Here is a 12,871-nt window from a genome sequence, read left to right on the forward strand (position 1 = left end):
CTCCTGTGGAATTCATGAAAAGTTTGAGCTATTCTGTAAGCTCCCAGCAAGGACATTCCCACCTCCTGGAGGCCTCATTCCAAGTAAGCATGAGTATTCACCATAGGGAATTGTGTCTTATACTCAGCACAGCTCAACCAGAAGACCCTTCTGTGTTGGATTTCTATCTCTAGTACTTAGTAATGAATGTAGGAACAGTGCATGCATACTCTGCTTCCTCCACTCATAGAAGTCCTGGCTCCTGTTTCAACTTGTGTACCTCAAAGACCCAACAATGTCTGTCTTAAGCCAGTCTCTGGCTCAGTCTTTGGCAATCCCTTTCACTCCTCTGCATATCTTCTGCTGCTTTCCTTCCTGTGCTGCACAGGAGCAAATCCAAGAAGAGAGTACAATTCAAAGAGGAATCAACCTCCCTGGATGCTCCAGAGCCAGTGAGATGCTTCCTGTTGCCTGTTCAATGGAATTCTAAACTTGTCTGTGACAGTTAGGCCCTTCTTGTTGGTGATTCCAGGATGCTGTGTGCTTTACCCACATGACCTCTAGGCCTCAAGAGTCTAACTCTCCAAAGCCAGGCTGTCATATCTGTCTTTGAATTCCCAATAACTTGGCATGGGGGTGAAGGGATGAGGGTAGTTGGATGGACCCATGAATGGGTAGATGATGTGGGTACAACCAAGTGACTTAGGATCTTGGTCTTCCTAGACATCACTCCCCCTCCCCATCCCCAGCACAGATACACACCACACTCCATTAATCTGGGTTTCTAAAGGCTTTATCTTGGATGCCAAGGAAAGCATTAGACAACAACTACAGCTGACTCCCAGAGAGCCCAGCTGAGAGCCAGCTGGGGCTGCACACACATGTGGGCTACTCAAGTGTCTCTCTTTGTCTTCTGCAGCCCTTGTCTGTATTGAAGGCCTTTCAGCCTTTCAGCCAGTATCCAGATCAGAGATATGGATCCTGACAGTGCTGAGGCTTCAGAAGATGGTCCCTCCAGGATTATTTCGAAGGCCTGCTGAGTCTCCGAAGTCTCTTGAGTTGACTGAGTAGCTCAGAAATAAAAGGCTGAGGGAGAGAGAACACTGAGATCAGGGCAGGAAATCACATTCACTATGCTGCCCTCCTAAATCTATCTTCCAACTGTCCCCAGAGCAAGAAATGGAAAGAATGATCAAGGGCCAAGTGTTCCTCTCAAAGGCTCCTCTCTATTTCTCATAGCCTCCCCCTAAGGCTTCCTCCTAAAGCAGTAGCAGAATGTGCCTTACCTCTCTGTTGCCTGGGCAGTCTTGGAGAATGGCCTGAGTAAAAGAGAGGAAGCTGAGCTGAGCCATGGTACTTCCCCACAAGCCCCCACCAGTCTCCGAAGAACCCTCCCCTGGAAATCAGTTCTTTGTAGCTGGCAGCTATCTTTTAGTTAGAGAGTGCTGCTAATAAATGGCACTTCTCATGCCACCCAAGGAAGCAGGTCCTAGGCTCCAAGCCCAGCCTCCCAAGCCCAGCTTCCCATCCTACCTCCAGCTGAGTCCTTTGCTCTTCTGTGGACAGTTCCATGAGAGCCTCCAGATCAATCTCGGGCTCAGGAGGATCTTCTTGACCCTAGTTGACAGTAACAGGCATCTGAGCACGTGGTGCTAGGACGGCAGTTACTGGCTGGGACTCACCCATCTCTACTTTCATCTGCTCATCTTCATATTGATCCCCCTCCTCAGCTAACTCACAAGGACCATTGGTCTTCCTATTGATAAAGGTTTACTAGGCACCTACTATATTCTATGCAAAAGTATCTAGAGTTATACCAAAAGAGGTCTTCACGTGTGCCTGTACTCTCAGTGCATAGGCTAAGGACAGAGGGCCATGACTTTCAGACCAACCTAGACTCCATAGTGAGAAATGCCTTGTGGAGATGGCTCAGCAGATCAGAGCAGTAGCTGTTCTTTCAGAGAACCTGAATTAGATTTCCAGCACCGTATGGAGGCTCACAACTGCTACAGCTCCAGTTCCAGTGCTTCCTGTACCTTTTTTTCTAGACTCCTTGAGCATTTGGAGAACAGATATACATGCAATTAAAACACCTATACATAGCCGGGCGGTGGTGGCGCACGCCTTTAATCCCAGCACTTGGGAGGCAGAGGCAGGTGGATTTCTGAGTTCAAGGCCAGCCTGGTCTACAAAGTGAGTTCCAGGACAGCCAGGGCTACTCAGAGAAACCCTGTCTCGAAAAACCAAAAAAAAAAAAAAAAAAAAAAAAAAAAAAAAAAAAAACACCTATACATACAAAATAATATTTTTTTTGAGAGTGTGGTGGTAAACAACTCTAATTCCAGCACTCAGGAAGCAGAGATAGGTGGACATCTGTGAATTCAAGGCTGGCTGGCCTGGTGTGTAGAACGACCAGTTTTAACAACAAAGCCTTGTCAGTGAGTCAATGTATGTGAAATATGCAGTATAAGCTGATCTACAGAGACAAAGTAGATCTGTTCTTGCCTAGGGCTGAAACCTCATGGAGGGGAATGTGAGCTGACTGCTAATACACTGGGACTGGGGGGATAAAGTATTCTAAAGTTAGGTTGTGGAAACCTTTGCTTAAATCCAGGAGATACAGAACACCATGGGTTTGTACACTTCAAAAAGTGTGTGAGCCAGGCAGAGGTGGCGCACGCCTGTAATCCCAGCACTTGGGAGGCAGAGGCAGGTGGATTTCTGAGTTTGAGGCAGAGGCAAGTGGATTTCTGAGTTTGAGGCCAGCCTGGTCTACAGAGTGAGTTTCAGGACAGCCAGGGCTATACAGAGAAACCCTGTCTCGAAAAAAAAAAAAAAAGAGTGTGAATTAGCTGGACATAATAGCATTTGACTTTAATCCCAGTAAATAGAAGTAGGAAGATCTCTGTGAGTTTGAGACCACCAAGTACCAGGCTAGCCAGGACTATATAATGAGACCCTGTCTCAAAAAAAAAAAAAAAAAAAAAAAAAAAAGACCCAGACAAATTGTGCAATATATGAATCATATTAAAGGTCAGAAGAAAGCTATTTCTAGAAGTTATAGTCAAATAATAATAATAATAATAATAATAATAATAATAATAATAAAGAAGTTACAGTCATGAGCCACTGAGTAAACATTGTTGACATGAAATGTAACAGGACTAAATACACACAAGGACAGAATACAGTGAGGTTGTCCTCTAAGCTCCAATTGCACACTGTAGCACATACCCCACCTCCAACAGTAAAATAAAGTTAAATTTCAGAAAATTTAAAAGTTACAGTCTGCCCCATGTGTCAGCAGTTTAATCTCTATGAGTTGGAAGCCAACCTAGACTGATAGTCCAGGACAGCCAGGACTACATAGAGAGATCCTGTCTCAAAACAAAACAAGGAAAGGTATAATCATAGGGGCTGGAGAAGATGGTGCAGCAGTGAAGCACTGTCTGCTCTTCCAGAGAGCTGAGTTTGGTTCTCAGCCCCATGTCCTCACACATCCATAATTGCAGCTCCAGGGGAATTTGACCCCTCACGTCCTTGGGCCCCTGTACTCAAACATGCCCATGTCTACATACCCCATGACTGTGTAATGTTTTTTGTTTTTTGTTTTTGTTTTCTTTTTTTTGAGACAGGGTTTCTCTGTATAGCCCTGACTGTCCTGGAACTCACTCTGTAGACCAGGCTGGCCTTGAACTCAGAAATCCACCTTCCTCTGCCTCCCAAATGCTAGGATTAAAGGTATGCACCACCACTGGCCTGGCTAGGTGTGACATTTTATAAAGGACAAAATACACTCACTGTATTTATTTTGGTCACTGTAAAAGGACACATTTATTCCATGTCAGTTTATAGTCAATAAAGGTAACTGTAAATTTTGAATAAATTATGAATAAATAAATAAAACAGATCAAATAATGTAGCAAAAAGAAAAGAACCTCATCTTCCTTCTCCTTCCATTGTTAGCACTTAAGAGCTTTTGCATTCTTTATTTTTTTTCTGTCCAAGCAGAAACTCGTTTTATTGTATCAATCTTTTCTTTATAAGAGCTTTTGCATTCTTTAAAAATCACTATTGCCGCTGGGCAGTGGTGGCACATGCCTTTAATCCCAGCACTTGGGAGGCAGAGGCAGGTGGATTTCTGAGTTCGAGGCCAGCCTGGTCTACAGAGTGAGTTCCAGGACAGCCAGTGCTATACAGAGAAACCCTGTCTCAAAAAAACAAAAAAAACAAAACAAACAAACAAACAAAAGTCACTATTGCCTGAGTCAGCCCCTTTCCCTGAAGCTCTAGACTTCCTCCTGCACTTTTTCATGTATAGTAGATTTCATTCAAAGCTCATGAACTCTATATGTGTTTGTGAAGGGAGGGCAGCTGGATAGTAGTAGCTTAGCACTCAGGAGGCAGAAACAGGCAGATCTCTGTGAGTTCAAGGCCAGCCACAATAAACAGATAGATATATAGACAAACAGGTAGATCAATAAAAGAAGGCCAGTTGCATATCAAAGATGAAGATGAGTCTTAGGAGTATAATACCAAGACAGGCAGACAATATGATCCTGCCCTTGAAAAGCCTACAGACAACTTACAGAGCAGTTACAACAGATGGTAACAGACAGATGCCACAATGTAGCAATTTGCTACATTGATGAGAGAGCACAGGAGTCCATAGAAAGGAAAGCTCACACATGACCACAGGAGTACATGGGAAGGAAAGCTCACACATGACCACAGGCATCAATGGGAAGGAAAGCTCACACATGACCACAGGAGTACATGGGAAGGAAAGCTCACACATGAGCACAGGAGTCTGTGGGAAGGAAAGCTCACTAACCCAGGGATCAGGAAGATTCCTGGAAGAAGCCATCTCTAAGTCTGGAGCATAAGAAGACCAGATACTGGGTAGTTCTGCCATAGAGTGCTTGCCAAGCATGCACACAGCTTTGGACTCAGGCCTCAGGACCAACATAAACCCAGAATACACTTCTAACTCCAGCACTTGGGAGAGAGATATAAGATCACCTTTGGCTACTAAACGTGAAATGATACCCCACCTCGAATAAATAAATAAATAAATAGAAAGAGAGAGAGAAAGAAAGAAAGAAAAAAAGAAAGAGAAAGAAAGAAAGAAAGAAGGAAGGAAAGAAAGAAAGAGAAAGGAAGAAAGGAAGAAAGAAAGAGAGGGAATTTCTGATTTCACTAGAGACCCAGTTGTGTCACGTGATGTTTTTCTGGAAACTGTCTTATGAGAGGATGTTTTGCTGAGAACAGACACTTGGTGTTTTTCTGGAAGCTGTCTGGTAAAAGGCCATATAATGTTTTGCTGGAGCGGATGCTTGAAAGGACACATGATATTTGGAAAAAGAATAAGTATAGCCCAACAGACAGTAGACGATGCTCTGGCACTGGTTCACTTTGCTTTCTTCACTGATCTTTGCTTGTCATAACTTTGTAGAGAGAAACACACCAGAGAACTTCTGGTTGTGTTCTGACTGCTTCTTGCTGCTTCAGTGGAGCCTCGAGGTTTCTTCTGGATTGAGCTGCTACTGCTAATTCCTGTTGATATTTTGCTAGTGGACTGGACTGCTGACAACAAAGATTGGAATAGCCCCAAAGAACTACTTTTAACCAGGTCTATGTCCCCCTTGTCCTATTAGCCATCTTTCTCCCCTACCTTTGATTGGTAGGCTATGAGGGAGGTTGAAGGGTTTAATAACCCTTATTAAAGTAGGTTTTGAAAAATATAAGTCTATAATAAGTAAACAAACAAACACAAACTTCACCAAATCCTGATGCTTAGGGTCAGGAGTGACTGACAAGCACTAAATTATTCTCATAATATAGTTGCTAACTAGAAAACCACACAAAATATACAGGTGAGACTGAGGAGTTGGTGAAAGCTTTAAGCTAGCCTGGACTACATGGCAAGTAACAGGACAGCGAGGGTTACACACACACACACACACACACACACACACACACACACACACACACACACAGGCCAAGGGTTAATCTTGGCAGCACACACCTTTGACCAACATTCAGAAGGCAGAGCCAGGCTGATTTCTCTGGATTCAAGCCTAGCCTACTCTACATAATGAATTCTAGGTTAGCCAATGCTACACAATGAGACCCTATCTGGGGGGTGGGGGAAGGGCATAGCAGATAAAGGCACTTACCACAGGCTGATTACTTCTGTTTGAGCCCCAGATCACACAGTGGGAGAAGAAAATAAATTCTCTACTTTCTTTTTTTTTTTTTTAAAGATTTATTTTATTTATTTTATGTGTATGAGTACACTGTAGTTGTACAGATGGCTGTGAGCTATCATGTGTGTGGCTGCTCTCTGGCTCGCTCCGGCCCCGCTCTGGTGTAATTCACTGTAGCTTTCTTCAAACACACCAGAAGAGGGCGTCAGATCTCATTATAGGTGGTTGTGAGCCACTATGTGGTTGCTGGGATTTGAACTCAGGACCTCCGGAAGAGCAGTCAGTGTTCTTACCTGCTGAGCCATCTCGCCAGCCCCGAAATCTCTACTTTCTAAATGAACTTTCTAAATGAAAGTTGTCCTTTGATCTCTACATGTTCAAATAATACAAAAGGTGGCAGGTAGGAGAGATAATATTTAAAGTGCTTGCTACATTTGCATGAGGACCTGAGGCTGATCCTCAGCACCCATATCAAAAGATGGCCAGTGTCAAGTGCCTGTAATCCCAGAGGCAGGGCAGAACTCGAGTATGCCTGGGACTTGCTGGTCTACTAGCCTTGCCTACAAACCAGCAAGCCCCTCAGTCCCAGGGAGAGATCCTGACTCACACATACAAGGTATAGACAGGGCCAGAAAGATGTCTCAATGGTCAGGGGCACCTGCTGTCCTTGCAGAAGAACTAGCATCCACATCAGGCAGCTTACAAGCTCCTGTAACTCCAGGATCTGTCATTCTCTCAACACAGACACTGCACACCTGGGGTACATTAGTACAAATGATGGTAAAACAATCCTACACATAAAATAGGAACAAATGTTTTAGATGTGTTCATTTTCTTTTAAGTGTATTATAAGTGTTTTGCCTGCATGTATGTATGAGCACTATGGTGTCCGTGGCGGTCAAAAGATGTGCCACATCCCCTGGAACTGGAATTATGGACGATTGTAAGCAACCATGTGAGTGCTGGGAACTGAACCTGGGTCCTCTGTAATAACAAGAAGTGAGCCTAAACTCAGCCATCTCTCCAGTCACAAAAAAAGTAATTCAACAAAGAGTAGACAGCTCCTGAAGAGACATCTGAACACATTGACACATATACACCAATAATAAAAAATTAATAATGGGAGGCTGGAGAGATGGCTCAGCAGTTAAGAGCACCATCTATTCTCCCAAAGGTCCTGAGTTCAAATCCCAGCAACCACATGGTGGCTCACAACCACCTATAATGAGATCTGATGCCCTCTTCTGGTGTGTCTAAAGACAGCTACAGTGTATTTATTTATAATAATAAGTAAATCTTTGGGCTGGAGCAGAGCAGGAACTGAGCACGTGGGGCTGACCAGTGCACAAGCCAGGTCTAACAGAGTAGGGCTGACAGGAGTGAGTGGGGTTGACTGGAGTGAGCAGAGGTCCTAAAAGTAAATTCCAAACAACCAGATGAAGGCTCACAACTATCTGTACAGCTACTGTGTGTACTCATGTACATAAAATAAATAAATCTTTTAAAAAATAAAAAATAAATTAATAATGGAATAAAATGTAAGGTATGGCTGTACATACCTGTTTTTCCAATATTTGGTCTAAAACAGGAAGCCAGCCTGAGCTATGTCATTCCTTTCAGGCCAGTTTGGGCTACGGAAGGAGACTGGTTTTTGTTTTGTTTTGTTTGTTTTTCTGTTTTTTGAGACAGGGTTTTTCTGTGTAGCCCTGGCTGTCCTGGAACTCACTCTGTAGACCAGGCTGACCTCGAACTCTGAACTCTGCCTGCCTCTGTCTCCCAAGTGCTGGGATTAAAGGTGTGTGCCACTACTGCCCAGCCTGTTTTTTTTTTTCTTGGAAACAGTCTCCTTCTGTAAAGGGGTGGCCAGACATGCAGCTGGGGTGGTAGAGTGCTTGCCTAGCATGCACAGGCTCTGGGTTTACCCCTAAGTACCTCATAACCAGGCATGGGGACACAGGCCTGGAGCCAGCACCTGGGAGCTGGGGCTTGAAGAGTTAGGAGTTCAAGGCCATTCTCAGTACCATAGAGAGTTCGAAGTCAGTCTTGGCTACTTTAGATCCTATCTCAAAAACAAAACAAACAAACAAAAACAAAAAACAAACAAACAAAAAAACCATCATGCTGGGCAGTGTCGCACACATCTTTAAGCCTAGCACTTGGGAGGCAGAGGCAGGCAGATTTCTGAGTTCGAGGCCAGCCTGGTTTATAGAGTGAGTTCCAGGACAGCCAGGGCTACACAGAGAAACCCTGTCTCAAACAACAACAACAACAAAAAAACCCAACATCACAATAACAAAGCCCAGATAAACAGACAGGCAGATTAAATGAATTAAATGGATGGAACTTAGTGGTAAAGGTCTTGTTTTGCCTCCTATACATGAGGTCCTGAGTTTAATCTTCAGTACCTTCCATAGTAATAGTTATAATAATAAATTAATAAAGCCTATAAAAAAGTCTGGTGTGCTGGCACATGCCTATTTAATTCCAGCACTCAGGAAGCAGGAACATTGCGGAAAGTTTGAGGCCAGCCTGAGCTACATAGTGATGAATTCTAGGCCAACCAGGACTATATAGCAAGACTGTCTCAAAACACTAAAAATAAAATAAAAGAGGCATGGAAAGCCTCCAGAAGTGATCATATTTTAAATAAAAGCTTTACCTGATGGAATTAACAGCATATTTAATTCTGCAGAAAAATGCCTGTGTCTGCTTCCTTTTGGGGGGGTTGGGGTGGGGTTGGGGAGAGGTGTTCCCAAAGGAGTGTGTTCCAGCTGTCACCAGGAAAATTCAGTATCACGGAATTATAGGAAATTCACTCTTGGTCCGCCGTGTCCCCTGCTGATATGCACATTAGTTTTAATACAGCACTTAGCAAGAGCTCTCAGTAGATTTCAGGAGACTGAGTGGTATAGGAATGGGAAAAGTCAGAAGTGAGTGTGGACAAATCCTTTCAGGGGCCTGATGAGGTTAAAAAGGGGGGAGGCAGGATAGAAGTAGTGTATGGAGCCTGTTGTTAACAAGAGGTCTCCTTAAATGTACAGTTGATTAAGCCAAATCCTCAGGCTACTTCTAGAGAACAGAAGTCCCAGGGCCCCCAGATTGTGTGTATCCCCAGATTTAGTTTCTTACAGACCCCAGGCCAGGCTACACACCCTTGGGGACATTGGTCCTCTGAAGAAGGAAGGTTGTGTGTTATTAAACAAGAGGCACATCCCTGTACCCCTTCCCAATGTGGTACAGCAGGGAAAACGTGGGCAGGACAGACCATGAAGAGGCACTGGGAAAATAAATAGAAGCTTGATACGCTCGGAGTTACCGTGATCTCTGTCTAGATGCCCAGCCACCTGGAGCTTTCAGGGCACTTAGTCGCTTCCTGCTGGCACCTTTGAACAGTTGCCATGGAAACAACAGGGCAGGTGTTTTATGCCAGTCATTGCCTGGGAGCAGTCCTCCCACATGCCTTGTTTCCCAGTATTATGGGCATATTACAATACAGCCTCCCTCCTCCCTCCTTGCCTTGTAAAGTGGGTTCTTTGGCTTCTGCCTTCCTGGTTGCTTGGCAAGACTTGCCCTGAGATGTCTGAAATGTGAGACTTTTTGTTCAAGGGCACATGAAACACTTTGAAACCGAAACTTAGCTGGTGGGGAGGAGCTGGAAGTAGTAAAGTGGGGGTAGCTGGTGGTACCCTGCAAATCCAGAGGAGATAGGGGCCAAGAAAGCTTACCTCTCTAGCTCCCGACTCTGGACCATCTCTCTACCCTCTATACGCAGGCTAAGGATGCTTCCGCAGACCAGCCATGTGTGCACTAGACAGGCACAGGACATAGTGAGCTGCAACACTGATTAGGCCCCATCAGCCATCCTTTCTACTCTCTTAGTAGGACATCTGACAAGCCTCACTTGTAAGAATCACAGGCCTGAACACAGGACCCAAAGAAGGAAAGAAGGGAGGAGAAAGGAAGGGAGGAAGGGAGAAGGGAAGGAGGGCAGAAGAAGACAGTCATGCTAACAAACACTCTTGTGAACAATGAGGTCTCCTGGTCTTGTGGGTTAGTCTCTGGGACCCAACCATGGGGCTTATACCCACAGTAGCAGATTAACTTCCCATTGGCTGGCTGTTCAAATAAATACCCCAACTTTCTAGCCAGAGGCCAAGCTAGAGTCCTAGTCTATGACTCCCTAGCTACATGACTTTGAACAAGTCACTTATGTATTCTAGTAGCCTTGAATTAGCTAAGTAGCTGAGGACAACTGTGAACTTCTGACCCTCCAGCTTCTACCTCCTTAAGAATGAGCAGCCATGAACCATGTATGTTATGCCAATGCTGGGGATCAGAACCCAGACTTCATCCAAACACTATCCACTGAGCTATATCTGCAGCCCTAAGTCTCAAATTCTGAGCTGTAAGACAACAGCTACCCAATGGAATTTGGGGAAGAGTTAAATCAAATAATGTACATGCAGGCTTGCATTGTGGCTAGGATATGGTAAAGAAGTGGAACCTTACTCTTGATGAAGCAGTTGCTACTGCTCTGGGATCAGAGTTGGCAGAGTCTAAGTAAGAGACTACTTACTGTTTGCCCCATGTCCAGGGGCAAGACCCATCCTTCCCCAGGTTGAGGTTGAGGAAAGGCAGCCAGAGCCACACAGTCCAAGCCAGTAGAAGTCATAGTGTCAGTGTTCTTTGGCTGTTCTCACTGTCTAGCTCTACATTGGCCATCCTGAGAGAGTGGGGCTGGTCCACATCTGTGCTGACAATGTGGTACATGAGACAGTCAGCACTTTAACCATTGCTATGTGAGCTGGGATCTTAATTTTGAGTTTCATCTCATCTTAATTCATTTAAAACTAGAAGCCACAGTACTGATAGGGACAGTATTGGACAATGTGGCCTTTTGCATGCATGTACAGTGAAGAGGCATAAAGCAACAAAGTCTGGCAAGCACTTACTCTTCAACTGTCAGTGAAATCTCAGAAAGTCTCAGCAAATAGATATATCAGGCATGGGTAGCCCCATTATATAGCTCAGAAACTGAGTGTAGGGAATTTCCATAAATGAAATCAGGCCTTTTCCATCGCACAAAGGGGTTAAAGCGATGGTTGAGACTTTGCTTCCATCTGAAGAAGCATGCGCCATGAGAGCACGTCAGATCAGCCCTCCAGCCCTCCAGCAACCCCCTCAAGCTACCCACCTGGAAGAGTTCCTGGACCTGAGCATCTATCCACTGCTCCATCTCCAGCCAGCGCTGCAGATGACCCCGGTCATACTTCACCGTCAGCCGGCTGGGTCTCCGGGACCTGGGCAACTTAGAAATGTCCAAGTGAGTCTTTGACTCTGAGTCCGTGGATGATGCCCTCCTTCTCTTCTCAGAAGCCCAGTGGACTTTCTTGTCTGGGTTGTCTGTGCCAGGGTTGGGAGATGTACAGGAAGCAGGGCCTGAAGACAGCATGGAAAGATCGGACTGTACAAGGAGCTGGGGGAAACTGCCAGTCTAGGCAAGAGCATAGAGGAAAATGAGGGGACAGAGAATGGAGGGAGAGGCCCACAAGGAAAAAAGGAGGTGGGAAGAGGGCCAAGGCTCTTGGGAGGGGCAGGGGTCAAAGATCAATAGGCCTTCAGTTAGTGCTGGGAATGAGTCTCTTAACTTCTCTCTGCCAGCCAGTGGCATTCAGAGCCGTAACCCAGCCTCCATTCTGCAGCTGCCAGAGCCCACAGTCACAGAAACCTCCAACCAGCAAAGGTCAAGAGGCTAGCAAGCCTTGAGAAGAGGAAGGAAAGAGCCTTTGAGTGCTGAGGGGTGCTGGGCTCCCACCTGTCTTCTGTGGCTAGTTCTAGACACAGGGCGACCAGGCTCACTCACCCTTAGTCCCTGAGCATACTATCTTCTAAGAACTAGATAGTCCACTGCAGGCCTTAGCAGTTGTGGTCAGATAATTCCGGTTCCTGCAGGAGTAGGATTCCTACTCCGGGTGAGGCGCCACCGAGGGCAATCTCGGCAGGCCAGTGGATAGAGTTCGCAGATGGCTACTTCTGACCCCTGGGCCCGGTGCCCTGTGTCTGGGTGTGTCTGGATATCACTGCTCTGTTGCTGTGATTGTTAAAGGCAGATTGATGCAGCCTGGCCTACTCGGCCTGTCGTCCTTCTTGGAAGTCTAGTTTATTGTCATGTGACCCTCCCCTGATTCAGCTTCTTCCGGATAAAAGACACCCGCAGTCCTGACTTCACATAGGGATCAAGACTGGTAAACAAGCTTGCCATTTAAAAGTACTTTCATGTTCAGTCCTTTATTAAGGAAAAAAAAATTAAATAACGTTTGAGAAGACTGGGTTTTTATGGTTTGTTTTGTCTTTTTTTGTTTTGTTTTAATGAACAGCTTGGAAAAACAGACGAAAAAATAAATAAATAAAGACTTTTTCTCCCTTCTGAAGATGTAAACCCCAGCTCCTACCACTAGTTTTGGCTTTAGTTCTCTTGAGATAGTGACTGCCCTTTTATCTGGTGTGTGTGTGTCTCGGTACATGCTGATCAATAACAGACTGTTCCTAGGGTACAGTATATGTTAATTAAAACCTACTATTACTGTGTGTAATGCAGGTACATGTGTGGAGCCAGAGGACAGCGCTCTCCTCCTTCTGTGTGACAGATCCCGAGGCTTGTTTCTGTGGCACCAGCTAGATGG

The 12,871-nt window shown here is 45.1% G+C and overlaps 1 protein-coding gene across 1 annotated transcript; it reads right to left on the minus strand.

Moving 5' to 3' along the window:
• Window positions 1-754: 754 nt before the first annotated feature.
• Window positions 755-11,730, minus strand: Ppp1r14d (protein phosphatase 1 regulatory inhibitor subunit 14D). Its single transcript, XM_031371509.1, has 4 exons — window positions 11,383-11,730; window positions 1,513-1,596; window positions 1,266-1,298; window positions 755-1,065 (listed from the first exon to the last, which is right to left on the minus strand). The coding sequence occupies exons 1-4, from the start codon at window positions 11,638-11,640 to the stop codon at window positions 1,000-1,002; spliced, it is 441 nt and encodes a 146-aa protein (XP_031227369.1). The 5' UTR covers window positions 11,641-11,730; the 3' UTR covers window positions 755-999.
• Between the last annotated feature and the right edge of the window lie 1,141 nt (window positions 11,731-12,871).

The sequence above is a fragment of the Mastomys coucha genome, unplaced genomic scaffold, assembly GCF_008632895.1.
Source record: "Mastomys coucha isolate ucsf_1 unplaced genomic scaffold, UCSF_Mcou_1 pScaffold15, whole genome shotgun sequence".
Classification (NCBI taxonomy): Eukaryota; Metazoa; Chordata; class Mammalia; order Rodentia; family Muridae; genus Mastomys; species Mastomys coucha.

Excerpts from the sequence above, each read along its gene's own strand:
- Ppp1r14d (XM_031371509.1), bottom strand. The coding sequence starts at position 11,640 with ATGCTGTCTTCAGGCCCTGCTTCCTGTACATCTCCCAACCCTGGCACA. Across the intron at positions 1,597-11,382 it reads AGGTCCAGGAACTCTTCCAG|GGTCAAGAAGATCCTCCTGA; the intron begins GTGGGTAGCTTG and ends ACTGTCAACTAG. Across the intron at positions 1,066-1,265 it reads ACTGCCCAGGCAACAGAGAG|CCTTTTATTTCTGAGCTACT; the intron begins GTAAGGCACATT and ends TCTCTCCCTCAG.